Source organism: Fusarium solani, assembly GCF_023522795.1.
Source record: "Fusarium solani strain SB1 chromosome Unknown bctg00000000, whole genome shotgun sequence".
Classification (NCBI taxonomy): domain Eukaryota; kingdom Fungi; phylum Ascomycota; class Sordariomycetes; order Hypocreales; family Nectriaceae; genus Fusarium; species Fusarium solani.
The window spans coordinates 4910431-4928581 of record NW_027072157.1 but is presented as its reverse complement, the minus strand read 5'-3'; the positions used below and the strand labels follow the sequence as shown (position 1 = coordinate 4928581).

Genomic DNA, 18151 nt, shown 5'->3' with positions numbered 1-18151 from the left:
CCCACCGCCTGGGGTGCGGTCCATGATTTGTCGAGGAGGCTCTTGAGGGGAGTTGAATCAAGTTTGGTTTCAAGCTGATGAACAAGGATTCGTCAATCGCCAGGTTTTTGGACAGGGCATGGCCCTCGTGACCTGACTTGCTGCCCTAAATCCATTACCCCAGGTATATTGGACGTCATGGCAGAGTTCAGGCCATGTCGCTGGTTCTCGGCGTGATACTCTGGACGTAGTCGGTTTCAAGAGTGCGAGCTGTGCCGACGTTGGTTTAGCAGATGCTCCGTGCTTCCTCATCCGTGTGCCTTGCGGAGTCCATCACCTTGGCCTCGAAGCGAAGCTAGGGCTATCCTGGCTCCTCCACAATCCTCAAGCCCGTTTTGTGCACTAGCAAAACAACGGCATCAAGATCTGCTTCGATCCTTTGCACACAAGAAGCGAAATTACAAGTCGTTGTCAACCCCACTCCATTGCTGTGTTGTGCCGTGCCTGGAGTGCGGTCTTTGATATCCCGAACATGGGCACCATCGGTGGCTGCCACCAAGGTCGACTGCATTGTGGCAACGTTGCTAATCTTTAACCGGAGGAAATACCTCGAGCGTGTGCCCATCAATATGCCAATGGGTCCATAGCGGCGAATCGACATGCGAGTGAGGAGGTTGAGTGAGAAAACGAGCGACATAAGGATCGAGGTGCGGTGGGGATTCCTTCGGACTCGGTGATGGAGAGACTCCCTCCAAGAATTGCCCATGAAACAAATCAAAGGTTCGGACCCACAACCGTCTGGATTGGCTTAAATTGCCATGGTCGTTCGTTCATGACCTCGCATGTCATCCTTCTTCAACACCAAAACATTGAACTGGGAGATCAGCGGTGGCCTTTTCCTGACTGCGGCAGACCTGGTGACATCTCTGTCTCACTATTGTCTCCAAAGAAACTTGATGCTGTGTGAGTGAGGGGTGTAAAGAGCCGCTCGGTTCCATGTGGTGGTGACTTTGTATGAATCAAGTTCGAAAGCTCGGCCAAGACAGCATAGCCGATGCTCTACAGTAGCCTGCAGAGCGCAGCGACTGCCCGAAGAGTCGAGCTGCGTCGCGCCGCGTTGGACCTCTCACTTGGCTTCGGACCAACAGATGCTGGCTGATAGTGATCGCGGAATCCTGACAGGGCGAATGTGCGCAATTGTCCACCACGTTGTAGCGCACGCGCCAGCCCCAGCAAGTCTAGATCAGATGCGGCAAGGACTCGGGATCTGGCGAGCTTTGGTGACTGCGTCGACGGAGCAACAATTGGCAGCGCGCTGACGGTGGAGACGGTCCTCGCAGGGACAGGCGAGGTAGGACGAGGAGCGAGTGGCTCCGTTTCTGTCGGCCGCGAGCGAGGGACTGGACTGGGTGGAGGGTTTGCGGCTGTCACTAGGCAATAGGTGTTGGGTGATTGCACCAACTGGAGCAGGTGATGACTGACATGCCGCTAGGGCTCCGTCGCTATCGATTTCGCACAGGTGTACGAGTATCCGTGGTTGGCTGCTGAGCCATTTTTGCATGGCATTACGATGGCGATGGCGGCAGCCTCTGCCTTCTTGGTGGTGGTTCCCTTCCCTTGGCCTTGGCCTTGACGGGCTCCGGCCGATGGATGATGACCATCCCGCCCCAGGCATTGTGGCACCGCCTTGACTGTCCTGTCGTGTCGTGTCGTACATGAGACTACACCAACGGCCCTGTCTCTGAGAGAAACGCCACTGAGCAGTGACAACCACGGCCGATGTGGGTTCGAGGTCGAGCAGGCGTCGCGAATTAAGGTATGGTGTGATTTCGGCGTCTTGGTCGAGCTGCAATCGAGCACATCTCTCCGTCCGTATCGTCTCGTCAGCCAGGCAAATTTGGCAAGCGTGCGTCCACAGCCAACCAACCGCATGAGGGTGCGTCTGTCTTGTTGTGTTGATGAGAGGGGGTCCAATCTCAGATCCAGAATTCAAGATGCGCCAGGGTCAGGCGCGAGCAACCAGGAGCAGGCTGGATTTGCACTCGCTCAAGCCAAGCCAAGCCGCACGGCATGGATGTCCCATGCCCCCCCATCTCATCCCATCCCATCCCAAGCCATATCACCCATCTCTATCCATCCACGGATCAAAGCCCACGGATCATGGATGGGCCCTTGGTGCGTTGCACCGTGCGCCAGACGCTCCGATGCTGCAGATGCAGGCCACAGGCGGCCGGAGAGAGAGGCCAGGGTCGGCAGAGATGATGCAGCCTCCAAGCTCTTTCATCAATCTCATCGACCAGCCAGGGCAGCACCAGGCCCGCAGCTGTTGCAACCCTGCCAGGCTGCCCGCGGTGGACGATCTGCAGTTTGCGCCGTTGCTCGTCGGCTGCTCTCTCCAGGCCGGGCCTGCTCCAGCATAATCGGCCGCTGGTCCCTGCGAGTGCCACCGTATGGCAACGCGGCGGACGTCTATGGGTGGAGCAGATCCCAAGGTCAACAACTCGGAAGCTCAGGCTATGCGATGTGATGTGATGATGCATTTCGCCTGGCCACTTCACCTATGTATGCGTCTTGTCAATTCTCTCATCCTGCGCGGATAAGGCACGGCAATCAATCCCATCTGTCCTCCGAGTCAGTCCATTACTCGAGTAGGTTGGCCATGCGACTCCAGGGTGGTATATGTTGGATCGGGGTAGTAAGAGATCGCCTACCTCCCCAGCACACGATGCTTGAGGTATCCAGTTCGTGCAAATGCAAACGGTATAGTAGTTCTAACCGGGCGCGAAGTTGAGACCAGGCGTTCAAGTTATGCCGGCTCCTTACGTAGGTACTCCGCCCTTCCCCCACCACATCAAGTTCAGTTGCTCCGGGAAGGATATTTGCATCTACGTACCTTGCTCTCCAAAGGATACCTTGGTGAATCCACATGTCAGCGTCAAATATCTGGCCGACAACAAGCACTCGTGTGTATATACCATAATTAGGTCGACAAAGCAAGTTGGCGTCAAACTGGTATGGGGGTAGGTTGGAGGGATGGAGCACGGGCTGCCCAGGCTGGAAGTAGGTCGGGAGGTACCTTCCTCTCTACCTACCCACAAACAAGTCGTACCTGCCTCCATCTGGATGTATCGAGGTTCCCCGCCATGGATCATTGAACTCCATGCCTCAGCCCCCTTGGGTGATATCGTTCCCTCCTCAAGCTACATCCCGGATACCTTACATGGCCCTGGGCTTCTCCATACTCTGACTTCTCACTTCTCATCTTCCAAGGTACTAAGCTATCTCCGCGCCCCAACACAGCAGTGCCTGGCGTGTCAGGGCACAGTTCCTGCATCCATGGATGGATGTGAATACACGCCGTGATATTCGATATCCAATTGCTTTTTGGTCAATCGCCGCCCGTTTCGCCACTGCTGGTTGGACAATGGGTCCACTGGCGTCTCCTCTTGTCTCGACATCTCAAATTAACCACATGGGGCTGCGTCCAGTCCCGCATCTGCTGTTTATCTGCTGGATTCCACAGGGTTCACCTTGGGGCCTCAGACGCAAGACGCCATCTTTGTTAGATCCCGACATGACGAGCATGTCCATCTTGCCACGAATGAGCTACGGATGGGCTGGCATGTCCCCAGGTGAGATTGCGCATCATGTCGCAGGTCCCTTAGCCCTCAAGGACCACCTCAAGCACCAAGGTCCCTGGTTCCGTACAAGCCTCCAGCGACCAAAATCCACTCCCCACAAGATGCCTCACCAGGTCCATGCTGAGTGGTTGTCTTGGCCATGGCTTGTGCTCACTCGCGCCAGCGAGAGGAGGAGAGATCCACACGCTAACACGAGCCAGGTCCCATGTCTCCTCTCCCGCCCGTAGCCATCGACGCCATTGAGGGTTGCGAGAAACCCTGCCGCCAGGACCCCAGAGGCAAAAGAACGACAACGACCAGGTCCATGATGTGCGCCGCGGGCCGAGCAGCACTGGCCATGGGCCGTCAGCGGGCACGAGACGTGATCCTCATGCGCCAGCCCAGAGTCGGCGCCACGATGCATCGGCCCTGGAGAAGCGAACGGGCTTGCTGGAAGTACCTATTCGGTACAGGACAGTACCTGGTTAGCCCAAGGCAAAGGCAGGGTACTGAGGTTCGCTCGCGTCGACGAACCTGCGTGCCCGTGTCCCGTACCTACAGGCGACTCCCCACTTGCTCGCTCCAGTATTCGTCGACGGCTTGCAGTAGGAACAAGGACACAAGACAGCAAGCAGGAAAAACCAGAAACGACTCGTACCGGTCCCGGTAGTCGGGCGGCCGGGGTCGGCGTCGAACGGACTCAACTGGCTCGTAGCGACGCCTCTCTCGACGGCGCGCCAGTGTCTAATCTCAGCACACCCCCTCCCTCACCTCAACCCCAATTGCGCTACTAACTAGTTACATAGGTTGTGCCCTCTCTGCCCCAAGTCGAGCCGCCGCCGCAATACATGGGTCCCTCCAACCCTCCAAACCCTCCATCCAACCCCTCGCTCCCCACTGGTCCTAATGCAATGAGCGCAGGAGCCAATGCACCCCTGCCGTCTTGTCCGTTGTCCAGACCAAGATCAATCTCGACAGAGCTCGCGCGCTTGTTTGTACTATGGTACGTAGTTGCCGCCCTACCAGTGTGCCACCAAGAACGAGGTACACACAGAGATGGCCCACGGCAGGCCTCAAGGACCCTCTCTTCTCCATGTTCATGCATGGCCCGTTTTGGGGACGGGGTTTGGCATAGGTATATATCGTAGACCCATTCCCCCATCCTCGACCCCAGCCGTTATCATCGCCACTACCTCTCTTCCTCCTCCTCGCTCTTCTACCATCGGCCAATTCACCCTGCCATGGCCGTGTCTGAATAGTCCCCTTTCCGTCCTTGTATATTATCCTGTCTTGGCCCTCGTCCGGTTCCTCGAGTCTTGCCGCCGTGCGAGTGTGTGTCTGTGGTGCATAGTCTTTTGCCTTGGTCCTTCCCAGCGTCTCTTCTTCACTTCCACCTTATCACGACCATCTGGACAGAGAATCACTGTCCAATTCACATCACGAGACCCGAAATTCACTATATCCTCTCAAAACATCCTCTCCACCTTCGTTCGATTGGACCTCCTCCGCCTCTTCACCACCCTACGAGGCTGCAGAAGCAGCGTCGCCATTGCTATAAGCAAAAGTGCTCCTGAGAGCCTTTGCTCATAGTCTTGGACTTCAACCAACAGCCACCGTGTCTTACGGATATTCCTCCTTCCCACGGAGGGGATAAACAGCACCCTTCGCCCGCCGCACCTTGGAACTTTCAACACCCCTCACTCACAGTTCACCATGTATGAGCCTGAGACAGAAAACTTTGGGCGAGCTCCCCTGCCCTTGACTGGAATCCTGTCATTCTCGATGCCATCCTTTGACTTTTGGTATTCGACAACCTTTTGGATCTTCTTGTTCTGGGGACTTTGGTAAGTGGACCCTTTTACGCCGCGGCCTCTGGGTCCACGCTCTCCGATTCTCGCAACACTCCATATCGTGTACCGGAGAGACAGATCCGACCTCACGGCGAAAGGCTCAGCTCAATAAAACCAAATCTAACATTTTGCTAGGATTCATCGCTATTTCCGGCTTCTGGTTCATTGCGTCAGCCATTGGAGCTACAAGTCCAAGCCCATTCCAAACAAGCCTACCTTCACCAACAAGGATGTCACCGTGGTTATTCCCACCATCCACAACGCCTTTGAGGAACTTCGCCCTTCTCTCCAGAGCATCCTGGCTTGCGAGCCGGCTGAGCTGATCATGGTCACTACGCATGACAAGCGAAAGGACCTTCAGCGATTGGCTGACTCATTAAATTACCCCAAGGTTCGCGTCTTCGATACTCCCATCGCCAACAAGCGTCTTCAGGTGTGCGAGGCCCTGCCCAAAGTGGAGACCCCCATCACCATCATGGCGGACGACGATGTGACCTGGCCTTCCACCCTCATGCCCTGGATCCTTGCTCCGTTTGAGGACCCCCAAATTGGTGGTGTCGGAACCTGCCAGCGGGTTCGTCGAGAGCACGATGCTTCTTGGTCAACCCGAGCCTGGAACTGGCTGGGCGCAGCTTACATCGAACGTCGCAACTTTGAGATCTCGGCTACTCACAACATTGACGGCGGCACATCTTGCATGTCTGGACGCACTGGCGCCTATCGTTCCGAGATTCTGTCGAGCCATGACTTCCTTCACGGCTTCAAGAATGAGAAGTGGAGGAAGTGGATTCTGAACGCTGATGATGACAACTTCGTGACTCGTTGGCTCGTCAGCCACCAGTGGAAGACCTGGATTCAGTACGAGAAGGAGTGCGAGATTGAGACGACCCTCGAGAACAGCCACAAGTTTTTGTACCAGTGCTCGCGTTGGGCGCGCAGCAACTGGCGAAGCAACTGGACCAGCCTGGTCACTGAGCGATATGTTTGGAAGTGAGTGAAAGAAAACATTCAGGGTCAGAATGATTCCTCTAACAAAGAAACAGGCAGCAATGGTGGTGCACCTACGCTCTCCACATCGCGACTTTTACCTCCCTGGCCTTTGTCACCGACCCGCTTCTTCTCGCCTCGTGCTGGTGGGCGACGGCCGACTGGGATATCCAGAACCGCCGATACGCTTTCTGGGCTCAGTTTATTTACATGTTTGCCTTTACCAAGGTGGTCAAGCTTATGGGCCTGTTCCTCCGAAACCCCAGCGATGTCATCTTTCTCCCAGTGTCAATCCTGTTTGGGTATTTCCATGGACTGGTCAAGCTGTACGCCTTGGTCACTCTTAATATGGTACGTTGCAAAGTCATCAGCATTGCAATTATCTCGCTAACCAGGTTGAATACAGACGTCCTGGGGCAGCCGAGCCGACGGAGACACCAACGATGAGCAGCGTTTGGCCCCGGCCCCGCAGCCCTCGATTGTTCTCAAGACACCCCCTGGAAAGGGTTCGCTCATCCGCTACAACGCTCGCCAGAAGGGACGGCCAGCGCAAGGACGGGGAGCGCAGTGTGGCGCGTGGGAGAAGAGCGGCTATGCCGCCTACGACTCGAGCACATCGTATATGCCTATACGAGTGCATACGCCTTTGACAATAACGCCCGAAGACACCAAGCTGCAAACGAACGGAAATTCGATCAGTGGAGAGTGTCGGGCAATGTGACCAGGCGACGAAACGACTTTGATGATGCCATGAGCAACGTTTTCATATTTGCATGGGACATTTGTACGAGACCAATTAGGTCACTGGGAATTTGATGTTTTTTTTTTCCGCCGAATTTTTTCAAACAACCGCATCACACCACTACCACCCCCCCAAAAAAAAAACAAGGGACGGACCGGAGTCAAGGGGAGGAATCAGGCGAGGGTTATCTTCAGGGGTTTGAACAAAAAGTTTCTGCTTTCTGCATGAGAGACGATGAAGAGGCTTTTTTCCGGCCGATGGCCGCTGCAGGGACCCAGCGAGTTGTCTCCCACCTGGAATGGGATATTTCCAAGGTGGATGAGTGATGCTCCAAGTCCTAGACGGCGAGCTTTTCTGGACCTAATTTTGGAGGGTGAAAAGCAGTCATGGCAGTGGTGGCCACTAGCCTTTTGACTTGCTGACCAAGCCCGGGCTCAAGTCGTCTCTTGTCTTGTAACAAATTGGGTATGGGTTGAATCATGGAGGTCTTTCTTTTCTAACTATTTGTGTGTGTGTGCGTGTGGTGCGGGAAAGATGGCAACGGGCAAAGACTCGGAATCGGACTATGGGAACAAAAGAGGCCACATCCAAGACATGTGAGACACTTTGATAATGGAAACCTTGGGAGTATACTGGAAACTCCTGATTTTGGCAACACCATGGTACCTTTGTCTGGCCTGTGACTTGTGTTCTCTGATAGCTTCATATTGAAGCAGCCATTACGCGGGCATAGTGACGCGGATATGTCTTGGTCGTCAGCCCACCCTGGGAGGAAAATGCCCGTTAGTCAAGCACGAGGTGAGATGGTGGTGTTGTTGACGATGGCTGAGAGGTTAGTGATGACAGCCCTAGCCAAGATGGGATTTTCAGATGCGATCTGTGATTACCACCCGTCTAGTGGATGGCACCAAGGCCCACAACGACGACGACGACGCCCGAGTTGAGGGAGTGAGGCCGCCCAGAGAGGGAAAGGGCCTGGCTAGTCATGTCGACAAGCAGCCCAGCCCAGCCCAGCCAACCTCGAATTTATCCTACTGCGCAACATGTGTTTGGTGGCCTGGCCGAATCTTGAACCTGCCACACTCTCTTTGGCTCGGGCTCAGTCTGTCTCACATCTCACAAGCGCTAGATGATGACGATACAGGTCGCCACAAAGTCTAAAAGTTACTGTGTATGGACAGCGACGTGCACACATGAGACCCGAGATATCCAGGGTCCTGCCCCGTTAGGCATTGCGACTCCAAGTCACAAAGTCAAATGCGCGACTCGTGCGTGGCCGTGGATCAACACGGCTTTGCACCTTTTCTGTCAATTTCCGGGTCCCTCTGATTACCGTTGCATTCTGGCGGGCCTGGATGAGTTGCAGACAGGGGGAGCTCTCATCAATAAACAATGGACCTTGAAACCCCCCGCAATCGTTGCATCGTGGGCTCCGCTTTCCCCTCCTCGCTGGTCAAACCAAGACAGGGCTGATTACCATTGCTGCTGCAGGATTGTGGTTGATGAGAAAGCGGGCTGTGTGCTAGTGTCGTTCAACGCTCGCTCCAGCAAAAGCGGCCTGAGGTCGGCAGCAAAACGGGTACGTAATGAGGCTGCTATTGGGGGAGGGGTTTGATGAGGTTCGCTGAGGGCTGGTGTGCGCTGCACTGCACTCCCAGGATAGACGCCGGTGGACAAGACCAGGGTTCACAAAGCCAAGCTAAGCATCTCTGGAGTGGGATCGGCCGCAGCTTCGCTTGGCTCGATATGACGGACGACCCTCGTCTCTTTGGCGCGGGGTTTTCTGCTATCCACTCAGATATCACCTTGTGAGACAGACGACGCAAGGTACCTACATACATCTGGCGGTTAGCCTGACCCTCAAGTCTGGGGGTGTGGGCAATTGAATTGGTGCGGTCCTTGTCAGCATCGCCGACATCGTGAGCATCGTGGACACGACACGGCCGTACGAAGGCTTTGTTGTCCTTGCCGTTCGCGATCCCCCCTCCTCTGCACACGCACAGACAGACAGTGGATGGATGGACGGTGGTGGTGGTGGAGGTGGCGGCGGCCACAACAGAGATGCTTCTGCACGATGCAGGTCGTGGGGGATGGTGGCGGGAGGTTGTCGTGATGTTGGTTCTTGTTTTTGTTTTTGCGGGCCTTGGTGCTCCTCGTCTGCACGCAACATCTGACAGCACACGCTCAGTGGGTGCCATTGGGCCGCCTCAACATGATGGGTGCCATAGGCACACGATCAATGCTGTTGCATGCCTTGATACGTATTTCCTCCTATGCGGTGCAGGAGATATTGGCCATGGCTTGCTCGAGACTATGTGAGCATCGTGTGTTGCCAGAGCTGGTTGAGGTACTCCTCCTTATAGGATCGGGTCAATCTCAGCTGCTCGCAAGCCACCCGTGTGGAGGAGCTCAAGATCTCAGCTTAGTGAGCAGTGCACCCGTGAACTGTCGTTCGATCCGTCTCTGATATCCACAGCGGGAGGACATCTGTGCTGGCTTGAACTCGGCCACGATCTCTCCGTGCGCAATCCAAACAGAGGAGCCAATGCTGCTCGTTGCACCGACCTAGGTAAAAGAGCTACAAGCTCCCCCACAATCAAGCCCCCTCGTCCGTTTCTGGCCTGCATCATCTCTGACGCAGGTCCCTGGATGCAAATCCTCCGCGAGAGCTCATTTGCAGATCCCAGGCTCAACAGGACGGCCAATCTTGGTGACGGCGGGAGATGGACTGCCAGAGCTCCCCCTCTAGCCCCTCCGAAGCTGGGATTCACGGCGCCCGCAAACCGGCTCCACGACGACGGCTAGCCACATTGCGGACGAGTCACTGGGCAAACGAGATGCGCGGATGGGGCTTGCCATCCTAGCCATCACAGCCGACAGTTGTGATGCATCATATCGAGCTGGTGGCATTCAATCAATTGAACCCTCTCCTTCTCTCACCTTGAGCTGGAGACAGCGGCTCTACCCTGCTCAGACCCTGGCAAAGCGGCCCTTCCCCTCCTTGACAGAGATATCGCCGTGGGTCTGGAGCTCGGACATCCATCGGCAAGAACAGGGATGGCACAGGACGCTTGAGGCCAGGGACGGCAAAGCCTCAACGACGGGACGGTCGACAGGGTCAGGGTGCGAGGGTCCCTTGAAGGTCGAAACGGTCTCGCAATGCAGACAGACGCACTCTGTTCGTCCCTAAAGGATTAGTAGCAATGGACTGGACGTACATAGGATACTCAATGCACGAGCAAGAAAATGCCTCGTCTTGTTGACGAACATGGCGAACTCCTCCATCTTTGCTGCAACAGGTTTGGGCCAGCTTGTTGGGATGGAACTCATGCATGCTGCAATGCGCAATAGGATATAGGTACCACGAGATTGCGGAGACACCCACTAAAAACGGGCCTTGGCTTCTCCTCTGTGCTCAGCTTGCAGCAGCAGCAGCAGCCAAATTGCTTTTGCTGGAGGCCGCGCCCGATCGTTGATGATTTGCTGTCTCGGTGGAAGCTGTGAGTGATGAGAGAACTAGATGGATGCAGATGAAGGAGGTGCGCACAGCAGAGGCCTCGAATGGCCATGGAAGGCTCTAGCCAGGTCGTAAGTACCTACCTCAGCTAAGGTATGCACTAGGCCCCGTTGGCCAGCTTAACTACTGCCAGTACCTGGTTACTTGCTGCGCTTGTGTAGGGGAGGTCCCGGTTGCCGAATGAGGCAACTTAGGATCTTGCCTCTGGCAGGTGTGATCGACACAAATCGGCAGGCACCGGGTATTTTGCAAGCCAAGTTTTTCAACCTCAACTCATAGGTTCACGTTATCTTCTCTCCTGCATCATCACCAAGTAGGAAACCCAACAATAGACAGGTTGGTTTAGCAATGATTTCGGCTTGGCCGGGCCGACACGGTTTTCGCCCCTTCCTCGAAACCCTTGAATCGACTTTGCTGTTCGCTCATCGCGCAGCCTCTATCACCATGCGCTTAGCTGCAGGTCGCTATCGGCCGGAGGCGTCGCCATCGACAAGGAGAGAGCACCCTTCCCAGGCACACCCATGGCACCAGCACCAGGGCCTGGGTCCCTGCGCTCCAGGGCTTGATGCGATAATGCGGCAGGTGTGAGATGGCTGCAGCAGGTTCAACGTCCAGACTCGCTGTTGTTATTCGAAACAAAGAAACGTCTTTGGTTCCTCAGGGGGACGAGACCCAGATTCTGCAGCAAATTCCACCTCATCTCTTCGCCTCTAGAACGCCTTCTTTCTTTTTTTTTCTCATCTCCCCAGTTGTTATCTCTCCTCCACTCTCTCACGTCTCATTCTCGGACTAGTATTCGTTCGAACGTGGTGATATGACGCACGCCCGCAGTTTTGCTGGATACCTTACGGGCAGAAACACCGTTTTCATTGAGGTGCGCCCGAGGGCTGAGACGGCGGGCGGAGGTGCGGCGGCGGCTTACCATCGGTCGGTCATCGTCCATCGTCCATTGTTCGGAGGTTCGCGCTTGGCCTTGCCCAAGCCGCAGTAGCCGCCGGGCCGGACCATTATGCCACTGATCCTTGACAGAACTCTACGTATTCTCGCTTAGACTGCCACCTTAAGCTTGTTTCCATCAACCTCTGACGATACTCGAGAACGTGGCATCCGTTGGCATTGCGGCACGGATCGATGTCACAAACAGCCGCTGCAATATGGCACGACGGTCTCCTCTTCTTGTCGGCAGGCTTTGGGACATGGCTCCTTGCCTCCCCTCATCCAGAGTTGAGCATGGCAGGCTGCGCTAACTCGAGAATATAGTAGCCCCAAATATGTGCTCTTGTACCTCTTGTACTATGCAAGTACCTCACCGGCCGGGCCGGGCTAAAGGGTGGGTGGCTCGATAGTCAGGGCGTGTCTCTAGACCAGCTTGTCCGAGCGTGCATTCTGCAGGCAATGCATGCAGCACGCCGTCTCTCTCCACCAGCCACGCAAAGCTGTCGTGCTGGGGGTGTTCGTGTCGGTAGCGGAGATGCGACAACACTTGTGGGGGAGGAGACTTTGGCGGACGGACTTGCTTGAGCAGCGCCGGCCTCGTGCTTGAGGCCATCTTCCAAGGAACTCGTGCGCCCATCTTGTGAGTTGTCCGAGTAGTGTCAATTCAAGACATGTGAAGATTGCAGAAATCCGGATACAAACTACATGACTCTCCGATCGGTGATCTCATACAGAACCTCTCCTACGGCCCAGCAGATAGGAACTTGTTCCCTTTGTCCAAAAAGGATGTGGTGCATGTCCAAGGCAACTGTTCATCTCCCCGTGCCTCGGCCTGGATTATCCCGAGCTTGGATCTACCATGGCATTGAGGCATGGCAAGGATGAAAGAGCACATATTCAAAGTCGTCGCTAAACGAAACTCACAGATTTCCGTTGTCGATTAATTTACCGTTCATTAAGACCACCGCTTCGTGCCTATATCCTATGCCTAGTAAAATTCGTATAGCTCGAGAATACTGGTTTGCCATGAATCTCATTCGTTGGGCATGCTGGGGCTTTCGTATCCAAGGCATGCTACTCATGACCGTCGACCCGTAAGCCCGTATAAACAATTGCAGATTTTGTGATGCATAGCTCCTTTGCAGTCCTGAAAAGATAAGTCGGCAAAGGCGAGCATAGTCGTGGGTGTCCATGCTTGCCCGTATGCTCACGGGTAGTTGATGAGGTGATAGGTTTACAATACAGTGGATTAAACCAGAATACTATCATGTGTAGGTAATAATCACAAATTAATATGCCCCGATCGCCTCACCATTTTTGTAACTGTCTCCAGAATTACAAGACATGAGTAAGAAAGAAACCCCTGTTTTCGGCCTTCGTCATTCTAATGTTGCCACCAGTGAGCCCATAGAAACCTTCGCAGCATGCCCTCCGTCATATGAATGCTATTATTGTTAGACCTTGCCTCCCAGGTAAAGGATGTTTTGTCGAATCGGCTCTGTGAGAGCAACTCGTCCTGTGTAGATATACGCCACAGTGTCCTCCCAGGCTCGAGGATGTGGTAGCGGGAGCTCGATGGTGTCCCCCGGTCGAACAATTTCGGAGAGAATGATGGCGGCAAGCACAGGGAGATATGTTCGGGCGTATTCGAGGTCTATGGTAGTAAGATGGGTCAGATATGGATCACTTAGTGTTCTTGGTTGATGGTCCAAGTTGCTCCGGTCAGTGGTGTAGGGTAACTCACGAATGGCAACCGACGACAACCCTTGCCGAGAACTTCTTCTCTCTGCGGCTGGTGAACGCTGAGGGCTAAGGGCAGGAAGAGCGCCATGTGAGTGGCGTCTTTCAGCGATGAGACCTGGCGAGGATTGTCGGTTTGCGGTGGAGGGTGGTTGGAGAGTCGCAACTGAAGCTCTTCGGCCTTGGTCAGCTCCATCAACTGGGCTCACGCGCGGAAGCGTAGCTCGCAACTCGTCCAGATCAAATGTCCTCGTCAAAACCAGTGGCTTTCTTCCACGGGAATGAACAACCACACGCGTGGTCAATCGCCCACCTACAGGGCAGGGAGAGGGAGGCTCTGCACCGGTAATGGTGGAGAGGCGGCGTAGTTCAACCGGCATCACCAACAACTCGGCCTCGCGCGGTCTATACGAACCGACAAAACCTCTTAGACGGAGATGCTCTCGCTGTCGGGCGATCTGCATAGCTCTTGCGTGGAGAACACCCGGTGGCGCGGATTGTCTGCGATCATATGCCTGCGAGAGGTGACCGCCCTGTTCACCATCCTGCCCTTGAAGCAACATATTTCTTGTCTCTTCCACGATAGTTGGTCTGCGGTAGGCTGGCGGCGCGAATAGGGGTGCAGATAGAGGAGAACGACGAGCTGGCAGAGTATTGGGACTTGGCAGGGCGAGCTCTGCGATGGGTCTCAGAGAGACGTTGCGAAGGCTCGGCTCCAGCTTGGAGGAGTCACGGCTTCGCGATTCCAGCCGGTCAACGGCCATCTTGTCATGTTGGCGCATCTGCTCATCCCTCAGCTCCTGGCACCCTGGCAGAGGGAGACTGCGAGGCGAGAGAGGCGAGGCGGACCAGGCTGGGCTCTTGAGGGCCATGCGTGCTCGGAATGACCGGGTGTTCAGTTCAGGGCCCGTGGTTCGTATAGGCTCTATGGCAGGACGAGCCCTAGCCTCTGTTGCGGTAGTCGTCATGACTATGTCGTCAAGTTTGGTTTTAGGTCACACACAATATGCTTGCTTGTCTGGACCGAGAACTCTGAAGATAATGAACAGACGAGATGTAAAAGGCTAGTTGTTTGATCTTTATGCTAGAGCAGAGGAAGAATGGGGAGGAGGATGGAGATATCAGGAGCAGACTCCTTTCTTCGCGGACTGCAGCCATTTTATTCACTGGAATTTGATGGCGTCGGCTCTCAAAGGAAAAAGAAGAAAAAACCCTGACGGATGCACGCCTCCCAACAACCTCCAGCTCGGTAGCGGCTCGTCACAAAGGAGGAAAAGCCTCTCTGGGCGCTGGGCGGGATTGCTTTCACGAGTAGGAAGCGCGTGTTTGCCACTGCAAGAGAACAAAGAAATGCGGCTTGCTCTAGGTGCCGAGACGCCTGCGTCCGCTGCGACGAGCCCGCTCCTGGTTGGCCTTAGAGACACGGAGGCCTGAATGAGGCGTCGAGAAACCGGATCTTGGGCACCCAAACTATTGGGCCAGACCACTTGATGAATCGAAGCCGTGTTTGGGGAGCTGAACTGAGGTTGTCGATAGCTGATATTCTGTGGTTGACGCTGGGACCACGTGATAGGTTAGCCGCGCAGGTGGTCGCATCCTATTGGTCGGGTATAGGAGTTGCAGCCTGGTCCCGGTGACATGGTATCACCAGCGAGGCTGAGCTCCCACTTTGACGACTTTGACAGGTGTCGTCAACTCTTCTTCCCACTCACACTGTTCCTCTCTGCTTGAAGTAGCTTGAAACATTAGCATGTATTGAGACCTGTCAGTTACTGCAGCTGGTCATGTCTGATTCCGCCAGCTACAAGCAGCGAAAGGAGGACTTTGTGTCCAACCTCTCAGGCGGCTCCGTCGCAGAGATCAACTATGTCACATCCGTTGCCGCTGTTTGTCCCTCCCCAGTCATTTCCCGCCGTGCGGAAAAGGAACTAAGTTGTTGTTTCAGGTCGCCATAATCCTCTGGTCCGTCCTCCAAGCCCGCCAGTCCTTCTTTGAACAGTATACGGTCCTCGCCTTTGCCGTCGATTTCCTCCTCAATGTCGGCGCCATCCTCCTCTCCACGACGCTATACGCGGGCACGCCGGTTCTGCTCAACCTTCTCCTGATTGTGCCCGCTATTCTCATCTTTACGCTCCCGCCGAACTCGATCAACCGAAAGAAGAAGCCCAAGGTCCCGCCTAATGCGCGGTCCAAGGGTAGCTCGGGACAGCTCGACGTCCTCTCGACCAAGCCGTTCCTGACAAACTTCCGGGGCTGCATGATGATTGTCACTTGCATTGCAATCCTGGCTGTCGACTTCCGTTTGTTCCCCAGGCGGTTTGCCAAAGTTGAGACGTGGGGCACATCCCTGATGGATCTGGGTGTTGGATCCTTTGTCTTCTCAGGAGGTCTCGTCGCAGCTCGTCCCGTGCTGCGGGAGAAAGCTGTAGGCCGCACTACAGGACGGGCGACGCCCCTGATCCACCGAATCATTCACTCGATGCGCCATTCCATCCCGCTATTGGTTCTGGGTGTGATCCGACTGCTCAGTGTCAAGGGCCTGGACTACGCCGAACATGTCACAGAGTATGGTGTGCACTGGAACTTCTTCTTCACGCTTGGTTTCCTGCCTCCGTTTGTTGCCATCTTCCAAGCAGCCCTCAGATGGGTCCCTTCCTTTGCTGCCTTGTCGCTGCTGGTCGGTATCACTTATCAGATTTTGCTTGAAACTACCAACCTGAAAGCCTACGTTCTCACTGCGCCAAGGACAGACCTGATTTCCATGAACCGGGAGGGCATCTTCAGCTTCATTGGATATCTTGCCATCTTCCTTGCCGGCCAGGACACGGGCATGTTCGTCATCCCCCGAAACATCCCCCCGAGGAGCACCGCCAGCCCAGGGGCTCAGAGGAACACACTCCTGATGACCATGGCTGTCTGGGGAGGTGTCTGGACAGGACTCTACCTGCTTTCTACAAACTACCATTACGGATTTGGCCTAACGGTCTCACGACGTCTGGCAAACCTTCCCTACGTCCTTTGGGTTGTTGCGTTCAACACTCTGCAACTCCTTGGATTCGCCATTGTCGACACTGTTTTCTTCCCTGCGTTCTACAATGCGCAAGATGCCAAGACCGAGAAGGAGGCTTATGAAAAGGCCACTAGCCGCGTGATACGAGCCTATAACCGCAACGGTCTGGCTGTTTTCTTGCTGGCTAATCTCCTGACTGGTTTGGTCAACATGACTTTCAGGACGCTGGATGCTAGTCCGGCTGCCACTATTGGCATTTTGGTGGCGTACATGTCAACTGTCACCGGCGTTGCTTTGGCATTGGACGCCTACAACATCAATATCAAGCTTTGAGCATAGCATAGAGGTGGCGCATTGGGTTAATTCGCCGCTAAAGGGAACTACGGGCGGCATATCAATGAGAGTTCGACACCAAGTAACCTCATCTACCGACTGGGTGTATGAGTTGGATAGCGGAAGCGGCTCTAATGTAATGGAAGTGCCGGAGTCGACAGCGCATGAACTTGGTGCGAAGCATACATACGTACATGCTCGCATTAGGCCAATCTCGACCAGAAAAGCAAAACACGATTAAAAGTTATGTGCTGCATCTACTGAGTGAGTTCACCAGGGCTTGTGCAGGTGCCCCTGTCGTGGATGTGCGCTCGTCCGGCAGAGAACGGAGATCAGGCGCGGACCATCCATCACAGAGTTTCGGCAGATGACAGCGAGCTCGATAATGAGCTCTGGACGCAGGAGACGGGAGTCAACTCTCATTGCGGGCGTGTTATCAAGTGACACATCAATCGTGGGTGGGGATGCCAGAGAAGGGCTACGATCAGGGGTCAGTTGAGCCCTGGAGAGGAACGGTTGATGCCATGCAACGCAATCGCGGAACATCCGTAGTGCGAGTGAGATCCAAGATGCAAGCAAGAGCGAATCGATATTGGCGAGGTCTCATTGGTTGCCGGTATGACTTCAGGTCCATCATCCGGCCGGGATGGACGTGTCGCGTTTCAATGCAGCTGGATTATGAGGGCTATGACATGAACAAATCCAACCTGAGCGAGCATGTATGTAAGTGAGTGGCGCAGCTGAAGGCCACAGTCCTGAGCGAAAAGTAAAAAACAACAAAAAACAAAACAACGATGGCTTCTGGTGAGACGGGCGAAGCCGGGTTCTTAAGTGAGATATCCATCGTGTCAGCTCAACCCACGGCCACGTTTCAACGGGGTCAGTTGGTGGTGAATCTGTGATGGCCGGCTTCGCGGCCGGTGGACGTGAGAATGGAGCCCTTGGCGTCCGTCCGGTAGAGGAGACGCGCGCCGGTGAGGCTTGAGATGCCTTGACAGGCCGGTCGCTCGCTCGGCGGTGGTTGTGCTCGTGCTTGTTTCTTGGAGACGGCGACGCCGAGAGATGACGTCTGAAACGACTGGGCGAGTTTACGGCTCAACCCTGCCAGGATCAAAGGCCCGCGGACGATCCCTGTCTCGTTGAAATGCAGCTCATCTCCGGCGTTTAATGCTGGCTGGCTGGCTGCGCGCATCGTCTTGGTGCGACGACGACGCGTAGTAGAGCGAACACGACACGCGCAGGATCTTGGAAGTCTTGCATGAGGACACGATTGCGTACGGGTGCCTTGGATGTTGTCTGCACACCACTTCCAGGTCATCAACACAGCGTCATATTCTATCTTGATGTTGCACAAGGTGCCCGTGGGGCTGCCGCTATAAGTGTGGGAGAATCGGAGATGGAAATTAGGGTGTTTCAGAAGTCTCTGGAAAAAGAGGG

The 18151-nt window shown here is 54.9% G+C and overlaps 7 protein-coding genes across 7 annotated transcripts; 4 read left to right on the top strand and 3 right to left on the bottom strand.

Annotated features, from left to right (window-relative positions):
* Positions 1-1973: 1973 nt before the first annotated feature.
* Positions 1974-2399, top strand: MRS44_001554 (uncharacterized protein; the record flags this gene model as incomplete). The annotated part of the gene is made up of 1 exon (XM_065623742.1): positions 1974-2399. The coding sequence occupies one exon, from the start codon at positions 1974-1976 to the stop codon at positions 2397-2399; it is 426 nt and encodes a 141-aa protein (XP_065480167.1).
* A 1004-nt stretch (positions 2400-3403) lies between these two features.
* MRS44_001553 (uncharacterized protein) lies at positions 3404-7157 on the top strand (the record flags this gene model as incomplete). The annotated part of the gene is made up of 7 exons (XM_046267307.2): positions 3404-3671; positions 3821-4083; positions 4406-4602; positions 5210-5443; positions 5585-6439; positions 6493-6787; positions 6843-7157. 7 exons carry the CDS (start codon positions 3404-3406, stop codon positions 7155-7157), a joined length of 2427 nt encoding a protein of 808 aa, XP_046138177.2.
* Positions 7158-7954: 797 nt separating this feature from the next.
* Positions 7955-9983, top strand: MRS44_001552 (uncharacterized protein; the record flags this gene model as incomplete). Its single annotated transcript, XM_065623741.1, has 6 exons — positions 7955-7976; positions 8077-8230; positions 8837-8986; positions 9085-9218; positions 9259-9493; positions 9542-9983. 6 exons carry the CDS (start codon positions 7955-7957, stop codon positions 9981-9983), a joined length of 1137 nt encoding a protein of 378 aa, XP_065480166.1.
* Positions 9984-11134: 1151 nt separating this feature from the next.
* Positions 11135-11703, bottom strand: MRS44_001551 (uncharacterized protein; the record flags this gene model as incomplete). The annotated part of the gene is made up of 2 exons (XM_065623740.1): positions 11135-11288; positions 11618-11703. 2 exons carry the CDS (start codon positions 11701-11703, stop codon positions 11135-11137), a joined length of 240 nt encoding a protein of 79 aa, XP_065480165.1.
* Positions 11704-13085: 1382 nt separating this feature from the next.
* On the bottom strand, positions 13086-14339 carry MRS44_001550 (uncharacterized protein; the record flags this gene model as incomplete). The annotated part of the gene is made up of 1 exon (XM_065623739.1): positions 13086-14339. One exon carries the CDS (start codon positions 14337-14339, stop codon positions 13086-13088), a length of 1254 nt encoding a protein of 417 aa, XP_065480164.1.
* An 816-nt stretch (positions 14340-15155) lies between these two features.
* MRS44_001549 (uncharacterized protein) lies at positions 15156-16714 on the top strand (the record flags this gene model as incomplete). Its single annotated transcript, XM_046267312.2, has 2 exons — positions 15156-15257; positions 15317-16714. The coding sequence occupies 2 exons, from the start codon at positions 15156-15158 to the stop codon at positions 16712-16714; spliced, it is 1500 nt and encodes a 499-aa protein (XP_046138180.1).
* Positions 16715-17594: 880 nt separating this feature from the next.
* Positions 17595-17906, bottom strand: MRS44_001548 (uncharacterized protein; the record flags this gene model as incomplete). Its single annotated transcript, XM_065623738.1, has 1 exon — positions 17595-17906. One exon carries the CDS (start codon positions 17904-17906, stop codon positions 17595-17597), a length of 312 nt encoding a protein of 103 aa, XP_065480163.1.
* Positions 17907-18151: the final 245 nt, after the last annotated feature.